We start from the raw sequence: 20955 nt of genomic DNA, 5'->3' as shown, positions 1-20955 counted from the left end.
AGTATAAGAAACCATGCGCAGGCGCGGGACTCCCTTTCCTCAGCTGCCGCTAAGGTGCTCGGTTCTTCCGTGGAAGCTAAGGCCGCGTTGGGGTGAGCCTCTCACTTCACCCGGCGACTAGCACCGCGCTCGGCAGCGTCCGCTCAGCACTTGCCCGCATCATGGCCTCCGTCTCGGAGCTCGCCTGCATCTACTCGGCCCTCATCCTGCACGACGACGAGGTGACGGTCACGGTGAGTGCGGACCTGGGCCGGCGGCGGGGTGTGCTTGCGGGCAGCCTTTTCCCCTCTACGTGCCAGGCGTCCCTGCCAAGCCCTTCCGGCCGGAGCCGCGGCCGTCAGCACCCCGGAGGCGGGGCGGACGCTCGGTAGCGGGCGGGCCCGCGTGCCCGGCCGCCGGGGACCTTGGCCACGTGCTGGCCCCCGAGGGACTGGATTTCACTTCGGCTGCGCGCTCCGGCCTTGGGAAGCTTTCCTTAGCGAAGCTTTCTCGGCGTGGGGGCATCCTCACCCGCACCGAGGGCACTTTATCCCTGTTTGGTGGGATGGCCTTGAATTCCTGCGGTCCTCTTAGTAGGCCTTGTTGGGCCAGCACATAAGCTTGCTCCACCCCGCGGCCTGACTCGTAACTTAAAATAGCTGCGTGACTTAGGCAGGTCCCGGCCTGTGAAATGGCAGCCAGGTGCCTGGCACACGGGAGCAGGATGCATTTCTTTTGCTCGTGATAATCTTAAGAGTGTAAGACTTGTGTTAGACATGATGGGTTTAGATAAGCATACATGAAATACGGATGGAATATTTAAAGTGGTTACGCACGGGTTTGTACGCACGTTTTGAGTGATTTACTTTCAATCGCAGTATTTTGGAGACATTTAGGAAAGTTACACTTCCTGATGGATTTTTCTGTTTTACCTTTTTTAGGAGGATAAGATCAACGCCCTCATTAAAGCAGCGGGTGTAAATGTTGAGCCTTTCTGGCCGGGCTTGTTTGCAAAGGTAAGGTGATGGCCTCAAAGTGACGTGGAGAAGCAGACTTGTGGAAGGTGAACTGATTACCTTCCACAGCTCACGTATTCATAGGACATGAAAAATGCTGGAAGATGCCGTGTTCCACTGGATCTTTTTGAAGTGACAACTTCTTCATAGTTCTACATCTAGTGTCTAATTAAAGTTTGTCTTGCCTTTTCTTTCTTGATCTCAGTCTGGTTTCTCTTTCCTTCTGTTCTGAAACCATGACCAAAAACTACACGAGATACCAGCCAGATGACTGCTTATAAGGGTCACTCAGGAGATAATACCACCCACACTGCTTCAAGCAAATCCTTCCAGCATGATCTGGTTTCATGGAAATTGGGCTTGGTGGCCTTTCATTGACCATTTACTGTTTGTTAGGATATTAAAAGACTGATGAAGACAGGATTCCTACCCCCAGGAACTTGGCACTGGCTACCTTCCGTTGTATATGTTACTTAATCTCTGGCAAGAGGCTATTAGCTTCTATCTCTTCAGGTTATGTCCTCCAAAGAGTTTTGAAGGATTGAAAGCATTAGGCTTTTAAGAAAGGTACTCATCTTTAATAAAAAGTCCCTGGACTAGCAGTCTGAAAAAATTGAAATCAGTGTTGAGAGGAGACCTGGAACTATGGAAAGAATCCTGGTTTGAGTGTTTAAGGAAGCTTGCGTTTTTTTTGCCAACAACTTAAGCCAGCATTTTGGGACCAGTTTTCTCATCTATTGAAGGGATTCAGTTATTCTATCTTGCTACTTAAGGTACTGCATTGCAATTGTAACGTTCAAAGCTTGAGTCATTTTTTTGTGACTAATTTTTAATATGCGTGGCCCTATCTAAAGTAAGTCTTAGGGAATCTCAGTGGCAGACAAAATGTCACTGTCAGACTGCAGCAAAGAAGGGAAGAGCAATATAGTGTTGGGAAATTATTGCTGTAAGTTGAAATGGGGTACCTTTTGTGGGGTAGGTACTATAACAAAAGGACAGATCTGAGTGTCACCTGTATGTGTACTGTGTTACAGGCCCTGGCCAACGTCAACATCGGGAGCCTCATCTGCAATGTAGGAGCTGGTGGACCCGCTCCAGCAGCCGGTGCTGCACCAGCAGGCGGTCCTGCTCCTTCCACCACTGCTGCCCCAGGTAGAAAACTTTTTTTGGGGGGCGGGGGGTATGGGAGGGAGGAGTGTGGAGATGAAGAGCTATCTTGCCTACAATACTTAAAAAAAAAATTTTTTTTTAATGTTTATTTTTGAGAGAGAGAGAGAGACAGAACATGAGTGGGAGGGGAGGCGCAGAGGGAGGGAGACACAGAATCTGAAGCAGGCTCCAGGCTCTGAGTGTCAGCACAGCCCAATGTGGGGCTCGAACTCATAGACCACGAGATCATGACCTGAGCTGAAGTCAGAGGCTCAACCACAACTGAGTCACCCAGGTGCCCCACCTATGATACTTTTTAGTTTGCTAAGAGTCGGTGATGTATAGAAATCCTAAACCCAGAGCAATAGTTGGGAGGAAGTCTAGGGTATTTTTAAGCTGAAGGGCCTGGGGCTCTTTGGAGTGTAAAATATTGAGGTGTGTGATCGACTGTTTTTGTTTTTTAGCTGAGGAGAAGAAAGTGGAAGCAAAGAAAGAAGAATCAGAGGAGTCTGATGATGACATGGGCTTTGGTCTTTTTGACTAAATCTCTTCTGTAATCTGTTCAATAAAAAGCTGAACTCTTTGTTGCTGTTGGTTCTGCCAGTTGTTTGGGGGTGTGCTTTGTCAGGATGATCAGCCTTCTGCTATGACACCAGCTGGGTGTTTACCCCTGCTAGCATCTCGTGGTGGGAAATAGCACACAAGCTGGATGCTGTACCAAAAATGCATCTAGTATTGTTGCACCGAGAACTGTGTGGGGAGGTGGGAGAAGACAAGATCAGAGCAGATGCCTTGTCGGGGCCACGTGTGTTAGTTCATGATTACAGGGTTTGTCCCCTTGATGGGAAGAAGAGTCACTGATGGTGTAATCAAGACCTCTTGAAAATCCCAAATATATTCCTGGCTACAAATATTTGTGCTGTGCTGAGCCAGAGTACTATTAAAACTTTGGGTTTAGTTCAGTAGTACTGAAGGAGTGGGAAGAATTCAGGTTTGAGTCCCCACGTATTTACACAAAGAGGCTAAACCCAAAATTCAAACCAGTGTTTGACTAACAGGTTTGGGGGACTTCCAAGGGTGGCTGAACACTGGTGTGGAGACTGGTTCACTTCAAAATACCGAAGACTTGGGTTTATGAAACCTGATTTTGTCTTCAGAGCATCTATTTAAAGTGCCAGGCACATGGGACATCGTGGCCCTTTTTTGTCTCCATTTAACACCTGATGAGATCGGGAGTTGATGAAAAGCTGGACTTAAATCCCTGACTGTCCTCACTCCCATCGTATGAGACCACGTGTGTCAGTTTTACAACCACTTGGGTAAATGGCTGGTGTGCCTTGTAAAACACCACCTACAACCCACAGCTCCACTTCCAGGTATCACCTGAGAGAAAATACGCGATGGGAATCAGAGCAGTACTTCAAAATGGCAACACTCCTTCAAAAGGTCCATCAACTAGAAAATAAATGATCCTAAGTTAGCTTTGAAAATGAACTATGGATACAGAGAAATCCTTAATGGTATGAGGTTGGGTTGAAAACAAATCCCAGCAAACTGCGTATAACACCCCACCCTTTTCCTAAAGGTCCAAAATAAAAGCTGGGACACCTACAAGAGATCAGGCAGGGACGCTCACTTTAGGACCGTCAGAACAGTAGCACATAGATGTCATTCAACTTTTGCGAGTTTTCATGTATTAGAAATGAGTCATTTGCAGACCAGTGAGGAATAAGTCGTAAAACAAAAATGATGGTGGGGCTCCTGCCAGCTCAGGTGGAGCATGCAACTCTTGTTTTGGGGGTCATGAGTTCAAACCCCACCTTGGGCATAGAGCTTAAATGAAAACTGATCGACATCTACGTTCGGTGCCTAGTTCTCCCCCCTAGCCTCATCTGTCAGGCAACAGCCAAGGCCGCACTGATCTCAGGCACGTCATCACGTCATGGCATTCTGCACAACAATCCCAAGGGAAAGCCCCAAGTCACAGATGGGTCAAGTGGAAGCCAGAGGTTAGAGGGAGGGAAAGACTAGTAAGTGGGTGGAAGGATTCAAACCAGGTCCCGACTGCAAAGCCTACTCTTTGCATCTCTCCCCAGGCTGTCAGTCCTTTCTCCCCTCCTGCATCAGTTTCCTCATCTGTAATGACAGTGTCTACTTCACTGGGTTCTGGAGAGTTCTGAGAGAATAGGAATTCCTTGCCTTTGGTGAGCACTCAGGTGTCAGGAGGGAATACCGACACTTCATGTAGCCAAGGAAATATTTTCAATGGGTTAAAGAGAACACTTAAGAAGATAAAGGAAAACAGCACCTAGAACACAAAAGTGGTAAATCGTGATATTATAAACATCAAGTTCAGTTATCTGAACCAAACAGTACAATCAAAATGTTCACTATAGTAATACTCAAGTGTTTTTTTTTTTTTTTTAACGTTTATTTATTTGAGAGAGACAGAGAATCCCAAGCAGACTCCACAGTCAGCACAGAGCCTGACTCGGCCTGAGCCAAAACCAAGAGCTGGACGCCTAACCGACTGAGCCACCCAGGCACCCCAAGACTCAAGTGTTAACATGGCCTCATGGGTGGGCCCAGCTTTTGAAAAGAAATCTTTTAAGGTAGTAAAAATCTACATAGAGCTAAAACCTTCCCCAAAGATGATCAAGCTAGGAGACTCACATAGCCCTGTGGAAATGCTATCTTTTTATTCACTTGATATTGAATTAAAAAGTCGGCCCAATTCCACTCCCCTTTTAGTTCCCCTGACCCTGAATTTCTTCTTGGCAAAATGGGAACAGTCTCTAGTTTATATTGGGGAATGAACAGAGTAAGGGAACATGCCCATCAATGCTTGCCCGTATGCTGACACTATTTCCCTCCTGCATAAGGTACAAAGAACACACAGCTGGCAACCCTGGGTCTCAGAATCCCCAGGTCCAGCAAGCCTAAGCCTTGCGCTCTTCAAACCCCCTCCTGCCAGTCCTTTGCAATCAGGCAGCAGCTTTGGTTTCTCATAACTGGTTTCCCACTTCTGACTGTTCACCAAGCATACTCGCTACTTTGTTTAAAAAGCTCCATGGTTGGGGCGCCTGGGTGACTCAGTCGGTTAAGCGGCGGACTTCGGCTCAGGTCGTGATTTCGCGGTCCGTGAGTTCGAGCCCCGCGTCGGGTTCTGTGCTGACAGCTCGGAGGCTGGAGCCTGCTTCCGATTCTGTGTCTCCCTCTCTCTCTGCCCCTCCCCCGTTCATGCTCTGTCTCTCTCTGTCTCAAAAATAAATAAATGTTAAAAAAAAAAAAAAAAGCTCCATTGTTTCTCAGGTTCTGTTCACATCTCTCCTGTGACCACTGAAAGCACACCCAGGTCCATGGCTGGGATTAGCAAGGGGGCCAGGATTAGGGGTAAGAGAATTTTAGGAACAGACTTGCTTCCCGACAAACCATCTAAGAACAACAGTTTTTACAAAAATCCATATTGTCACTGGATGTGTTACACAATGGCATAAAAAAAAAATCCAAACCTCCTGTCAACTGTTTTACCCTGTTTTGTTTTGTTTTGTTTTTTCTTCTTTCTTCTAAAAATGATGAGAGAACCACACATGAAATTCTAAAACCACCTTTTGGAAAAGAGAAACGCTCTAATTAAAATGAAAGAATTCAAAATACGTATGCAACAGAACAACTTGGTATATCGCTACAAATGCAAATAAAAGCTGCCAAATCCTTCCTCCCCATAATTTTTTTTTTTCAACGTTTATTTATTTTTGGGACAGAGAGAGACAGAGCATGAACGGGGGAGGGGCAGAGAGAGAGAGGGAGACACAGAATCGGAAACAGGCTCCAGGCTCTGAGCCATCAGCCCAGAGCCCGACGTGGGGCTCGAACTCCCGGACCGCGAGATCGTGACCTGGCTGAAGTCGGACGCTTAACCAACTGCGCCACCCAGGCGCCCCGAGAAAATAATTTTTTAAAGCACATGTACACATGTACATTTTACCCAGGTTTAAAAAATAAAAGTTAATACTTTTTAAGTGTATTTATTTTATTTTTTTATGTTTATTTATTTCGAGAGAGAGAGAGAGAGAGAGATAGCACGAGTGGGGGAGGGGCAGAGAGAGAGAGGGAGACACAGAATCGGAAACAGGCTCCAGGCTCTGAGCCATCAGCCCAGAGCCCGACGTGGGGCTCGAACTCCCGGACCGCGAGATCGTGACCTGGCTGAAGTCAGACGCTTAACCGACTGCGCCACCCAGGCGCCCCTCTCCCCATAATTTGAAGGAGGATCTACAGTAAAATTCTGAGGGAACAACGCGAGCCAGGCGGTTCCTGGTTTGGTTGGGTCGAGCTTTGTAGTTTAGAAATAACTTTCACCTGTGTTCCCATTCTGACCTTGACCTCATCAGGAGAACTTCATTCGCCCTGTTCATCTATCAGACTGTTGGCTCAGAGAGTTTGAGTGCCTGCCAGGTTCGCGCAGCTAAGGTTAAGGCAAAGCCAGCCTCACCACCTCAGTGGTCTCCGGTATTTCTTCTACTGCGACAGGGTCCCCTCCACACATGTGCTTTTATAAGGTACAGTGATGAGCCCTTGATTTTTTTTTTTTTTCTTCTGTCACTGTACAAGCCACCTCTCCACCTTCTTATCTGTGCAAACCAGCCTGGATAATTCAGCTTGAGGTAGACGTGGGCCGCTTTCAAGAGAGCGTTGTTGTTGTTTTCGTTCTTCTGAAGCAGCCCGATGTCTCTCAAAGTCAAAGCACAGATTCTACACAGCACCATGAAACCTGGACTGTTCAGGTCTGATTCAACAACCTTCCGGAACACTCCTATGAGGACACAGGGTCAGGGGCCATCCCTTATCTTCACAAGATTGCTCAAAATAGTTATGGGCTTCCAAAGAACCCTCCAACTTCTACTCAATTTAACTCACCAAAGCTTCCACTCCTCTGGCTTGTATACTTTGAGGGTTATTATCACATCCAATTAAAAGGGTGTGTGTTTCACCTTCTATATCTTTGTATTTGCTATTCCCCGCTCTCGCCAGGGCCAGGGACTACCTACCCCAGTTAATTCTGTCAAGCCTTAGGAAGCCCACCCAGGCTGTATAAAATCCTCTTCTGAAAGTTCTCTGTCTTACCGTCTCTTAATAGTAGATGTGTAATTACGCGTTGATGACAGGTTGTTCAGTATCATCCTCCCCCATACAGTAAGCTTGGGGAGCAGGGCTGTGGCTCACCTGTACCCCCCATACTTATCACAACGTCTGGCTCATCATTGGTGTTCAATATGCATTCATCACACTGTCCCACCCTTTCCTTTTACACGGGAGGAAATCGGGGCCCAGAGGGTGGGAGGAACTGGCTCAGCGGCAGCGAATGGGACAGCCAGAGCTGGAATCCAAGGCTCTGGGCCAGCAAATGCTCTTTCCAATGCAGCAGGCCGTGCAAGGGCACAAAACCAGGCCTGCCCCCCATCGCAAGTTTCATCCATCCATCCATCCATCCATCCATCCATCCATCCATCCATCCATCCATCCAATTCCTACTTGGGCGCACCTTCCAGGTTACCAGGTACAGGTGAGGGTATTCAGGCCCTAAGGTGGGAACCTTCTGAAGGCCCAGACGCTCAACCAGGTCTGGCCTCATGCATTCCTTAATCCTAAACCCACGGGACCGGCTCCGCCAACAGAAGGCAGGGGCGTCCGGAGGTCCCCCCAGGTGAGGCCCCAGCCAGTGCTGAGCCGGGAATTCTCAGCCGGTGGGGCAGCAGACGCAAAGGTGTGGCTCCCTCGAGCCCGCAAACTGCCTTCTGGACAAAGTGACATGTTACCTTCCCTGTCACATCCACGTCGCCTAGGATGAAGGCAATGATGCAGGAGGTTGGAAAAGGAGGGCAGGCGGCTGGATGAAGGCGTCTCTGCTCGCCTCTGCTTCACCCGCAATATCTTCAACCCGCGCAGGTGCCTGAGACTCCTCCCCGCCCTCCCTTCAAGCTTTTATAGCCTGCCGCTCGCCAATCAACGTCGGTGCTGGGAGCAAGGGCGGGACGAGAGGCGGGGCTAAAGACCGAGTGTGGCCGAGGGAAGCCGAACTTTTCAATTGCACTGAGGACTATTGACCGCCAGGGGGCATGCGCGGAGCCTCCGAGCCTTTTGCGCATGCCCATTAATATTAGTCCCGCTGGCACTAGCTTTTAAGCCTGGTTTAGTGGCGATGTCGCTGTCTGGGGCGCTCGTTAGTAAATTAAAGCAACTAGTCTGTTGTGAAACCTCTCTGTCGGGAGATTGCAGCACTTTCGTTAACCAGCAGGAATGGGATGGGGCATATTTGTAAACTGGGAATAATGACCCCCAGGACTGGCTTTTTGGGGCGTGGGGCGCGACAACAGGTGTCTGCGTTTGGGCACCCCTAGTTAATTATCACCTCAGTTACTTCCCTGTTCTACTTTAGGGAAGTGGGTGCTGACTGTTCCCAGCATCTTCATTTCCAGAAAGCGTTTGCGCCCAGAGAAAGAAGTGAGAAGATTTGCTCTGCACTTGGCTGCTTATCATCCCGCTGAGTCACCTGGGAAGCTGTTAAACAAAACAGAACAAAACACAACATCCGAATGAAACAGCAACAACAACTTACCCAGCTTTCTGGGCCATTCCTTAGGCCAAGGAACCGAGACCTCCAGGGATGCGGTGGGGGGGGTGGGGGGGGTCTGATTAGCGTTGGGAATGCCTGGTTTAGGGCAAACACAGCTCCTCCCGCGGTGCCTGACAAGTACAAGGTGCATAATAAGCACTGTCTGAAAGAATGACTCAATAACTGTTTTCAAATATTGAAGGAAGGTTTACCAGTTGGATAATAAACTACGTTGACAACACGTGGAAAATGGACTGTTGGTTGGAGCGTAAATGATCACAACTTTTTAAGGAGTGTGGTTGGGCTCTATGTCTCAGAATTAAAAGTGCTCTTCCCTTTTATCCAGGAATGTCACTTGTAGAAATCCATCCAAAAATATATGTGCAATTTCAATGAAGCATTTTTGTAAGAGAAGAAAATTGCATGAGAGGAGGCTTTCATGTGGCAATTAACAGGAATGCTGTTATTGAAAGATACCCAGAATAGCTTGTTAAGTGAAAAAAGCAAGGCGTGGCTGGGTGGCTCAGTCAGTTAAGCATCAAATTCTTGATTTCTGCCCAGGTCATGATCTCACAGTCATGGGATCAAGCGCCGAGTCAGGCTCCACACTCACAGCTCGGAGCCTGCTTGGGATTCTCTAACTTTCTCTCTGCACCCTGCCCCACTCAAATAAATAAACTTAAAAAAAAGAAAAAGTTGAAGACCAGTATACATAACACGATCCTAAAAGATTCACATGCATGTGTTTATATATGTAGGGGAAATTTCTGAAAGTGTTCAAAAGAAACAAGCAAAAGGTGGGGGTGCCTGAGGCTCAGTCATTGAGTGTCTGACTTCAGTTCAAGTCACGATCTTGTGATTTGTAAGTTCAAGCCCCGAATCGGGCTCTGTGCTGTCAGTGCAAAGCCTGCTTTGGATCCTCTCTCTCTTTCTCTCTCTCTCTCTCTCTCTCTCTCTCTCTCTCGCTCTGCATCTCCTTTGTGCAACTGTTTTCTTTCTCTCAAAAGGAAATAAACATTAATTAAAAAAAAAAAGAAACAGGTAAAAAGGTAAATGATTACCTCTGAGGAGAAGGGTTGGAGACGATAGGAGTAAGATTTTTTCCATGTCAGTTTATCCATTCCATATCGCTTAGATTATTATTATTTTTTTAACATCGATTTTATTTTTGAGAGAGGCAGAGACAGAATGTGAGTGGGTTAGGGGCAGAGAGGGGGGGGGGCACAGAATCTGAAGCAGGCTCCAGGCTCTGAGCTGTCAGCACACAGCCCGATGCGGGGCTCAAACTCACGAGCCATGAGATCATGACCCGAGCTGAAGTCGGATGCTCAACCAACTGAGCTACCCAGGCGCCCCTCATGTCGCTTGGATTTTTACAAGCCACAACCATGTATTACTTTTAGTGGGTTTTAGTTAGTTAGTCCATTAAAGCAACTCCTCCCTTGTGAAACTTGTGTCAAGAGATTCTAGCACTTGCTGTTAACCGTCAGGAAAAGGATGGGTTTCATTCGTAAATTGGGAGTAATGACCTGTTCCTGCCACAGGGCTGTTGTTTTGAGAAGGAGGGTGGTGGTTGGGGAGCCACAAGAAGGGACTTCAAGATAGAGAAAAAGCGAACTTACCTAGGTCTGGAGGGAAGAAGTCTGACCAATCGTGAGACAGTTTTATCTCAAAATAAGGAAAATGAGGAAAACCTTTGCTGGCCGTTAGACTGAGGCTGGGGTGGGGAATACAATGTCTGCTTCCGTGAGGAGTGTGCTTTATTTATTTATTTATTTATTTAAATTTTTTTTCAACGTTTATTTTTATTTTTGGGACAGAGAGAGACAGAGCATGAACGGGGGAGGGGCAGAGAGAGAGGGAGACACAGAATCGGAAACAGGCTCCAGGCTCTGAGCCATCAGCCCAGAGCCTGACGCGGGGCTCGAACTCACAGACCGCGAGACCATGACCTGGCTGAAGTCAGACGCGTGACTGACTGCGCCACCCAGGCGCCCCGAGGAGTGTGCTTTAAATACCTCTTGTAGCTAAACACCCCAGGTCTTTAAGGGGGGTAGGGCTAAATGCTCTCTGTCACCCTACCTGGATGAACCCAAATCCCACTCTGCCACTGAATAGGGCTGTGTGACTTTAGGCTCATTGTCTACACTCTGGTTGCCTCAGTTTCTGCATTTACGTGAGAGGGAAAATGATGACCCCTACCTCATAGAGTTCTCGTAGAATTACGCGATCCGGTACAAGTAAAACGCTCAGCACAGTTCCTGTTCAAAAAAAATGTTAGCATTTCTTTGCTGTTCCACGCGATGGATCGACCCTTAAACAGTTAAAAAGAGAATCAGAGAAAACATTTCTACTATTGGAGGGGCTGTTTTTATACCCTTAAACATTTATGGAAACAGCCAATATGGAATTTTCAGGATGAACGGATTTAGTGGATTGGTAGAATTATTGCATATACGCTGGACGCCTTCGCTTTCAAAAGGGAATTGATGGCAGGTTGTTTTCCGGATACTGGCTCAGTGCTGCCCCACAGTGGCCAATCGTAGGATTGGCTCCTTACGTAAGTTGGCCTTTGCTTACCAGAGCTCACCTGGGCTGGGTGGGGGTGTGTGAATCGGGCAGGCTGGGGTGGCCAGCTGTTGGCCCAGGGGTTGAACGAGTTGGTCTACACCTTGGGAAGGAAAGGCATGTTTGCCTGCCCGCCCGTGACTCAGCCAAGAGAAGAACCAAGCGCACCTTATTTAATACGGTGGTGCCTCCTGTGTTATTTACTTAGCACATTTGACTTTTCCTCTTAGCAGGCTCAAGTTCACGTCTTGTCTAAAAACAAGAAGGTCGTTACTAGGCGGCCGGGCTCTCTGGTGTGCTCTTGGCTTCCCACCAAGGTTGTTGGAAGAAACAGCCGCATCAAAACCACTTCTGCTGTTGCCAGAAGACTTGTGGAGGCTGTGTTGTTGTTATAAGGTCTCGCGTGAAAATTCTTTTAAAATTTAGGGGCGAGAGAAAGTTTGTATCCTCTGAGGAATCGGGAGCCCTGCCTCTTCTGCAATAACCAGGGCTCGTGGCTTAACTACACTTGCCTCCCCTGCTGAGAAACGGTGTCAGTTGGGTGTCTAATCTCAGCCAGTGAAATTGCCCCCAGATGGGTAATGTTTTCTTGATACTGATTAAAAAAAAATTTTTTTTTTGTGGCTCCTTTAATGATTCACTGCATATTTGTACTTTGATCTGTGCTCTCATATCCTTCTCAAGAAAGAACCAAGAATCCACAAATTAAACGAAAAGTGGAATATTTCAGGTTTTTTTTTTTTTATGGCCCAAAGATATTAGAGGTGGTTTTTTTTTTTTTTTTTTTTTTTTAATTTTTCTTTTTTCAACGTTTATTTATTTTTGGGACAGAGAGAGACAGAGCATGAACGGGGGAGGGGCAGAGAGAGAGGGAGACACAGAATCGGAAACAGGCTCCAGGCTCCGAGCCATCAGCCCAGAGCCTGACGCGGGGCTCGAACTCACGGACCGCGAGATCGTGACCTGGCTGAAGTCGGACGCTTAACCGACTGCGCCACCCAGGCGCCCCTAGAGGTGGTTTTAAGTCAGTGGCTGCACTTGGGTTTTTGAGACGAACAAGTTTATGGGTCAAAGACTTCAGACCGTAATGAGCCTTTCCTTGGGAAAATGAGAAGCTCATGTAAATAAGGCCCTCCAGGAAGTGGTAAGTTGTGGGCAAGAGATCAGAAGCTATTGAGGTTCATTTCCTTGTCCACTGCCACTAAGGGTAATATCGAATCAGTGTTGACTAAATTAGAGACAGAGGGTTGGTAGCCTATTTGGATCCCAAACCTTTTTCGCACGGCTGTCTGACGTCCCAACAGTCAGAGCCTCGTTCCCTTGCGGTCATGTTGAAGTATAAAAACGGTCCTGGGAAGGTTAAGACATTCGTTCTCTGACACCTCAGAGGAGATGAGATCCAACCCTAGGTTCTTCTTTCAGAGTCTTGGTTTCCGCCTCCCCACCAGGAGATGTGGCTCCTGGCGAGATCAGAGACTGTTGGGTAGAGAGCCCTGTGCTGCCTGAACTGGCTATGTGACGATAGACAAGCCCCATGACCTCCCGCCCTGAGAAGAAGTGTCTACAGCCTGGGCCTGGGGACTCACCTCCCGGCCCTCCGGGCGCGCCCAGCTCTTTGCTCTGTTTACTCCCAAGGAAAGCCTTCCTTCTGTTTACTCAGCAAAGATTCTTTTAAGACAGGCTAAGCACACGGTTTACTCTGCTAACAAGCTTTGGCATTTATTGTGAGGACCCGTGTTGACTTATTCTTGAGTCTTCATTGACATTCACTGGGAAATGTCAATGCAAACACAGGGAGCCATCCTGGGAGCTACAGGCCTGACAGAGTGCTCCAGAAAGGGCCATCCTTCCTGTTTTGGTTAGAATCACCTTGAGAGTTAAAAATAACAGTAATACACGCACCATAAGAGGTTCTAATGATCTGCTTTTAGTTTTTAGATTCAATACCTCAAGGCTTTTGCTAGAGGTCTCTGGAAAGCTCCCTGCTCGCTTCTCGGCCTTTTGGCCAAGATCAGGTGTAGAAAGCTTCCTGTGTTGATGCTGGAGGAGGCTGTATCCGTGCCAGCCACTTGGGCCTCCTTCCGAGTGCCCGGCCCTGGGCATGCTGGGGACCACGGCACGGCTGCAGAGACCGTCAGCTGTGGGTTCAAGTACAGCTTGGTTGTGTGATCCCGGGGCAGCCACTGCCTCTCTCTGGCTCTCGGTTTTCTCATCCGTAAGGTGAGAGCGAGTGGTCTCCATACACATCTCTGCAGCCAGACTGGGCCCCCGGCCAGAGCACAGGCCCTAAGAATGCTCAAAAGTGTTTCTTTTGCATAAAGGGATGAATCAACTACGCCAGCTGATCTCTTGGGTCTTGCTCTGACATCTCGTGCCTGAATTCCTCCAAAAGGCAGCCTCGGCCTTGAGTCATAGTCTGACAAGGTCTGCTAATAGGGTCACTGTAGACAGCCGCAAGCCCCCAACGTCTGGATCAGTCCTTGCTGTGGCTGCCAAGTGATCTCACCTGCCTTTGCCTCTCGCCGCCCCCCGCACCCCATCCGAGCCGACTGCTTGTGAAGGAAACATCTTTTTAGACGAGGGGACTGTGTATTTGGTTTGTCTTTGTTGCCTGGAAACTGTTGGCATCCTGAGACATTCTGTTGCCTTCACTGGGTAATGAAAAATTGATGACTTTTTTCTCTGTCAACAAACTCGCAGCCTGTTCACCTTGGCTGGGAATGGGTGGGAAGCTCGCTCCTTGCTCCGCAGCTGTTTGCTTTCGTTCAAGGGCTCGGGGTTGCTTTACTTAGAGGCTGGAGACCACCCCCCCCCGCCCACCCCCCACCTCCCGCCCAAGACGGTGGGACCAGAGGAGTGCGGCCGTGTGTGTGGCCGCTAACGTGGAAAGAGCTGTTTACACTTCCCCCAAGCGCTCCTTCAGTTCCAGCAAATGCCTCTGCCCAGCTGACCTGTCACACCTCTGCCCTCTAAGGTACCCCTGTGGGCGCCCTGGCCCAGAAGCCTTGTCTGGTCTCCCAGGCCCTGGATTCTCCTTGTCCTCAAGAAGCCCCGGGGGGTGACGCGGAGGGGGGGGATGGGGGTGGGTGCAGCAGCCTGCAGTGCAAAACTAATGCCTGTTTCCATGCCATGGGGTCTGGGGTCTCCTCCTGGCTGTGCGTTCGCTTTGCGGCCCCCTCCCCCCGCCCCCGCTGAGGGCAGGCAATAAGTAGATCTTCCAGGATAGACACAACATGTTAGATTTAGAAGGGACCTCAGCGACGATCCGATCCCCTGTTTTTTTTTTTAATATTTGTGGAAGAGGAAGCTCAGAGTGGTGAGGTGATATGGCCATCTAGTTTGGACTAGAAACCAGGGCATCCACCACCCTGGTCTCACATCGGGTTAAGACGTCCCCCAACCTCCCAGCTTGTTGGAGGATAGGGTTGTTTCCAGAGACCTCCGTGGAAGCCTCCTCGCCTTCCTGCTCATCTGTCTTACAGGTGGGGAGGGCAGAGCCCAGGGCCTGGCTTCTGGAACCCGTCTTTGGGGCACTGTCCCTGGGGTTCTCTCAGGCTTAAGTTCTTCTTCTTTTCCAACGGCAGGTGCAGAACTGTCCCCCGAATCAGCCACAGGCCCCGAGTCTCAGAATGGCACAGGAATCCTTGCTGTCTGCTGAGGCAGTGCCTTGGGGAATGGATTCCTGTTTTCTTGGGCCAGCCTTTGGGTCAGTGGCCCTGTGGACGGGTGCTACTCGAACTGTAGCCCTGGACCCATGCTGGCTCACAGATCCTTGTTTATCTGAAGACAGGCACAGGAAATTCTTGCTGAGAATTTGAGAGGAACACTCGGGAACTTTTTAGAGCAATTTGACATCGCCGCGTTGTTTAAGCAGCATTTCATTTTGTCCCCCGGATTCATTTTTTATTGCAGTTTACAAAAAGTATTGGTCCAGGGGCGCCTGGGTGGCGCAGTCGGTTAAGCGTCCGACTTCAGCCAGGTCACGATCTCGCGGTCCGTGAGTTCGAGCCCCGCGTCAGGCTCTGGGCTGATGGCTCAGAGCCTGGAGCCTGTTTCCGATTCTGTGTCTCCCTCTCTCTCTGCCCCTCCCCCGTTCATGCTCTGTCTCTCTCTGTCCCAAAAATAAATAAACGTTGAAAAAAAAATTAAAAAAAAAAGTATTGGTCCATGACAGATTGGAAGGTAAAAAAAATAAGTAAATAAAACCTGGTCCTTCTTCAAAGATGGCTTGGGAAGCGCTGCTCCTGACCCCCTTTTGCAGCCTCCCCAATGGCTGCAGTCCCGTGAAGTTCTCCTTTAGGGCAGGAGGGGGCGCCAGAGACACAGATAATCTGTCCTTCCCTAAGCAAGAGCCATTTATTCTGGGAGCATCCTCCAACTGACAACCTTCTGGATGCTGGGACACGGGGAGAAGGGAAGGCTTTCTTCTTCTTGTTTTGCCTCAGCAGAGAGCAAAGTCACCAGGAGGAAATTCTAGGAAGACGGTCCATGCGGAGACAGCAGGAAAATGAGGATCGCTGCTAGGGGCTTTCTTCCCCAGGAAGCGGAGCTCTGTGGCTTAGGCGTGTAGCACAGGGCTCTGAGCCTGGGTTCGAATCCTGCCTTCTCCTCTAAGTTGTTGTGAGGCCTTGGGAAAGCCACTCAATCTCTCTGAAAGCCCAATTTCTTTGAATGTAAAGGGGCCATGTTAATGGTTCCTACCCCCCAGGGCTCTTGGAGGGTTAAAAAAACATAAAGCACTTAGTACTATGCCTGGTCCGTATAGACACCCAGTATAGGCACCCAGTAAATGTGTTCATTAATGTGACAGTTCATGCCTGTTCTCTCAAAGTTCCTGTGAAGTTGGGAAATCCTCCTTTCCAGATGGGCAGATGGAGGACAGCCAGGTCCTTTTCCGCCAGTCATTCTGACCGCTGGACCCTGTAATATTGTGAGATTTGGCTCCGCCCCCACCTCCTCCAGGAAGTCGGCCAAGATGGATGCAAGCCCAGAAGTCTTCCCACTGTGGCATTATTCTTCTAATTACCGATTGTTCTGATTCTTTCCTCTACCACATCTCCCCAGCCCTGTGCAAACTCTGCACATTTCATCGTATATAGGGCATCTGGCCCTGGAAGGCTGTGTGACTTTGGGCAACTTGCTTGACTCCTCTGAGCCTCGATTGCCTTATTCCACCCCGTGTATTATTGTGATGAGTGAGTGAGGTAATGCGGGGTGAAGGCCAGGTGCCCAAGAAACATCAGCAGACGAGGAAACAGAGACCCAGGAAGGGAAGGAGCTAGTATGGGGTACTGGCCATACGCTGGACCCTAGGCGTACCCCAACAGGAAGGTAGGCACGTTTGTCACCTGTTGGCAGGTGAGGGAACTGAGACTCGGTTTACACACGTCTGCAGGACTGTGAAGAGCTGGAGTGGGGTCGTTGACCTCCAGTGTGTGATATAAAGTCCCAGAGTTCCTCTTGCCTGCAGAAGAGTGGCAAGATACAGGGATTTGGGGCCCCTGGGCTGACCTCAGCGCCCAGAAATAAACACGCTTACTTTTTCCTCTCTGATTTTGCTCCAGACCCCAGGAGGACCTTTAAGAGGACAGGATGTTAGTGAATGGGGCTCCCATTTGGAGAACCCCCAGAGTCTCTGTTCACCGGCAGCCCTTTGGCAGTAAATGATCTTGCAGAAGAGAGTGGGTGAGCAGCAGGGGGCGCTGTGACACCGGAGGAGAACTCGGCTCCCCTTGGGAACCAGATCCAGGTTCTGAAGGCTCCACAGAGAAACTCAGCCTGATGAGGCGGGCTGAGGCCAGGAGTCCCCCATCCCCTCAGGCCGGGATCCACCAGAGAGCTGAGAACCACAGCGGCCTCCAGAAACCAGGAAGTATGGCCATTAGGAGCACTGACTTTGGAGTTGGTGCCCTTGGGTTTGAAAGCCTGCTTAGCTCTTACATAGCTCGTGATCACGGGCCAGTCACTTTAACCTCTTGCAACCTCACTGTCCTCATGGAAGAGAAATTCAACAGCTTCATGACTCGCTGTCAGTGTGAAGCCTGAGGCGGGGCTCCATCCCACGAACCAGGAGAGCCTGACCTGAGCTGAAATCAAGAGCCGGCCTTGCTTAACCGAGCCACCCCGGCGCCGCAAATCGATAGGTCTTTTTTTATTTTATTTTATTTTTTTAACGTTTATCCATTTTTGAGACAGAGAGAGACAGAGCATGAACGGGGGAGGGAGGGGCAGAGAGAGAGGGAGACACAGAATCGGAAGCAGGCTCCAGGCTCCGGGCCATCAGCCCAGAGCCCGACGCGGGGCTCGAACTCACGGACCACGAGATCGTGACCTGAGCTGAAGTCGGACGCTTAACCGACTGAGCCACCCAGGCGCCCCAAATCGATAGGTCTTAATAACAGTAACGGATGCCTTTCCTTGAGTGTTTCTTCGAGCGCCAGATACCCTGCTAAGAAATGTACACGGAGGGGCGCCTGGGTGGCTCAGCCAGTTAAGCATCGGACTCTTGATTTTGGCTCAGGTCATGATCTCACGGTTTGTGAGGTCGAGCCCTGCACGGGGCTCGGTGCTGACAGTGTGGAGCCAGCGTTGGATTCTCTCTCTCTCCCTCTCTCTGCCCCTTCCCTGCACGTGCTCTCTCTCTCTCTCTCTCTCTCTCTCTCTCTCTCAATAAATAAACGTTAAAAAAACACACAAACAACTTTCTAAAAAAAAAGGCCTGTTGATTGGTGGGGTAGTCCCAAAGCGGTGAGGCCCCTACCCTCCCAGGCGTGGTGTCCTTGCCCTGCTCTGGCTCCCCTCCTTCAAAGGGCTCACCTTCTGGGACATTGACCTATCTGTGCCTCTTCTGCTAGAGCAAACTGTTTGTGTCCCCCGGGCCCCGCTTGTTTTCAGAGGCCTGTGAATCTCCTTCAGGCCAACGTGCTCACTGTTGGTCGGCGGGGAGCAGGGGGATGGTGAGGCCCTCAGCGGGCCTCGATTTCTCCAACTGGACGGGCTGCAGGAGAGAGGCGTGGGGTCTTTCTCAGTCTGCCATCAGCCATCCGGGAATGTGTTCCCATCCTGCAGACATGTGTACATTTTAGCAGGGCCCTTTGCTGTGAAACCCAAGTGCGGCCTCCGGTAGGAAATGGGTAGGCTCCCAGCTAAGGCCCATGGAGGACACGGCTTGAGGTGACTTCCCTCTGCAAAGAGGTGACCTTGGCCTTCCTCCCCGTCCAGCTTGCCCCCTGGTGTCCCTTTACCCACGTGGCCCCTCCCAGGGTTCAGGGTCCCCACACCCCACACCCCCAGCCGGGTTTGCTCTTAGACCAAGGGCTGGTAGGGTAGTTTCCTCTAAGGTGTGAATGACTGCTCGGGTTGGTGCTGCCCGTTCTGAGGACATTTTACTTAGGCAGGGACAGAGTTTATCTAGAGAAATGAAACCCTGTTTATGGAATCTTGGCGAGAGGCTTTGAAGCGGGAAGGACGTTGCCCCCATTCAAATCATAGCAGCCTTCATTCTTGGGCCTTGCTCTCAGGTGGGGTTACTGGTGTAGCTGGTTCGAAGGCCCATGGCATACAGCAACTGAAGAAAAACTGATACTTTGGATTTCATCAAAAATTAAAACCCCTGGCACTTCAAAAGGCATCATCAAGAAAACTCCAAGGCAACCCACAGACTTCCCAGTCCCTCCCGAGAGATCTGTAAATCATACTTCTGATAAGGGGCCTGTGTCTGGAATATGTAAAGAGCTCTTACAATTCAACAACAAAAAGGCAAGTGACCCAATTACAAATGAGCCAAAGACTTCAATAGACATTTCCCGAATAACATATACAAGTCGCCAATAAGCACATGGGAAGATGTCTTACATCATTCGTCGCTGGGGAAATGTAAACAAAACCCCCAAGGAGATACAGCCCCCCACTTACTAGGGCAGCTATTATCAAAAAGACTGATGATAGGTTTTGGGAAGGATGTGGAGAAACTGGAACCCTCATATGTTGCTGGTGGATTTTAAAAGAGTGTAATCACTTAAAAAAAACAAAAAACAACAACTGAGACAGTTCCTGAAAAATTTAAGCATAGAGTTACCATATGACCCAGCCACAACTTGGTATATATCCAAGGAAATTGGAAACATATGTCCACACAAAAAATGATGCACAAATATTCCTAGCAGCAGTATTCATAGTAGTCAGAAATAGCCATTATTCAACTGTCCCATTGACTGATGAATCAACCAATAGATATACCCATAGTATGAGATCCATGGTATATGAGTATCCGTGGTATATCCAAAGAATGAGATATTATTCAGCCATTCAATGGAATCACGTGCTACAATCTAGGGGAACCTTGAAAACATTGTTTTAAGTGAAAAAGCCAGACACAAGAGGCCATAAGGTGTACGATTCCATTTAAATGGAATGTCCAGGGGCGCCTGGGTGGCGCAGTCGGTTAAGCGTCCGACTTCAGCCAGGTCACAATCTCGCGGTCCGTGAGTTCGAGCCCCGCGTCAGGCTCTGGGCTGATGGCTCGGAGCCTGGAGCCTGTTTCTGATTCTGTGTCCCCCTCTCTCTCTGCCCCTCCCCCATTCATGCTCTGTCTCTCTCTGTCCCAAAAATAAATAAAAACGTTGAAAAAAAAAATTAAAAAAAAAATAAATAAATGGAATGTCCAGAATAGGCAGTTCCATAGAGGGGGAAGGGGGATTAGTGCCTTCCAGGGCTTGGGGGGAGGGGCGAATGGGAGCGAGTGACTGTTAATGGGTACAAGGCTTCTTTTCAGAGTGACAAAGATGTTCTGGAATTAGTGGAGATGTCTGCACAACTTCGCGAATATACTAATAACCACTGTATTATATTATATACTTTACAAGGGTGAATGTTATGGTATGCGAATGGTGGGGTCCTTGAAACCTTTGATGGATAATAGATGCCCATCCCCAAGCACCTTTCCTCACCCACCCTAGTGCATGTGGTGACTGTATGTTTTCAGATAATTTCACCGTGAAGGTAGGAAAGTCCCAGAGGACACTTAAATGTTGCGGGGGGGGGGGGGGGGAGTGGGAGGGGAAGGGGCGCCTGGGTGGCTCAGTCGGTTGAGCGTCTGACTTCGGCTCAGGTCAGGATCTCGCAGTTTGTGAGTTCAAGCCCCGCGTCGGGCTCTGTGCTGACAGCTCGGAGCCTGGAGCCTGTTTCAGATTCCGTGTCTCCCTCTGTCTCTGCCCCTCCCCTGTTCACGCTCTGTCTCTCTCTGTCTCTCAAAAATGAATAAACGTTAAATAAAAATTAAAACAAAAAATGTTGGTGGTGGGGGGGGGTGTATTTCTGGCAGTCACAGTTGACAGGGGTGCTGCTGGCATTGAGGAGCCTGTGAGGACCCAGGGCTGATAGGCATTTTGCAATGCCCGGGGCCATCTCACAATGGAGAATGGTTTTGCAAATCCGCAGGACTTGAGAAGGTCTCTCAAGACAAAAAAAAAAAAAAAAAAAAAAAAAGGAAAAAAAAAAAGAATGTCTGTCAAGACACTGATGTAGATGATTATGTGAGCTAAACACTAACCTCCGATTTGCATAATAAACACCAAATATATTTGCAAGGCTTTAACATACACTGCGTTTCCCCCGGAATACCTACTA

General features: G+C 49.1%; 1 protein-coding gene across 1 annotated transcript; it reads left to right on the top strand.

The window, feature by feature from the left end:
* Nucleotides 1-19: 19 nt before the first annotated feature.
* Nucleotides 20-2727, top strand: RPLP1 (ribosomal protein lateral stalk subunit P1). The gene is made up of 4 exons (XM_003986994.5): nt 20-233; nt 921-995; nt 2030-2147; nt 2609-2727. The coding sequence occupies exons 1-4, from the start codon at nt 162-164 to the stop codon at nt 2686-2688; spliced, it is 345 nt and encodes a 114-aa protein (XP_003987043.1). The 5' UTR covers nt 20-161; the 3' UTR covers nt 2689-2727.
* The last annotated feature ends 18228 nt before the right edge of the window (nt 2728-20955 follow it).

This window comes from Felis catus, chromosome B3 (assembly GCF_018350175.1).
Source record: "Felis catus isolate Fca126 chromosome B3, F.catus_Fca126_mat1.0, whole genome shotgun sequence".
In the NCBI taxonomy this organism is placed as follows: domain Eukaryota; kingdom Metazoa; phylum Chordata; class Mammalia; order Carnivora; family Felidae; genus Felis; species Felis catus.
The sequence above is the reverse complement of the archived record's forward strand: the minus strand, read 5'-3'. Positions and strand labels throughout refer to the sequence as shown.

What these genes read in the sequence shown, in the direction of transcription:
- RPLP1 (XM_003986994.5), top strand. Translation starts at nt 162, where the DNA reads ATGGCCTCCGTCTCGGAGCTCGCCTGCATCTACTCGGCCCTCATCCTG. An exon ending in GGCCGGGCTTGTTTGCAAAG is followed by an intron (nt 996 to 2,029) that starts GTAAGGTGATGG and finishes ACTGTGTTACAG; the next exon opens with GCCCTGGCCAACGTCAACAT. An exon ending in TTCCACCACTGCTGCCCCAG is followed by an intron (nt 2,148 to 2,608) that starts GTAGAAAACTTT and finishes TTTGTTTTTTAG; the next exon opens with CTGAGGAGAAGAAAGTGGAA.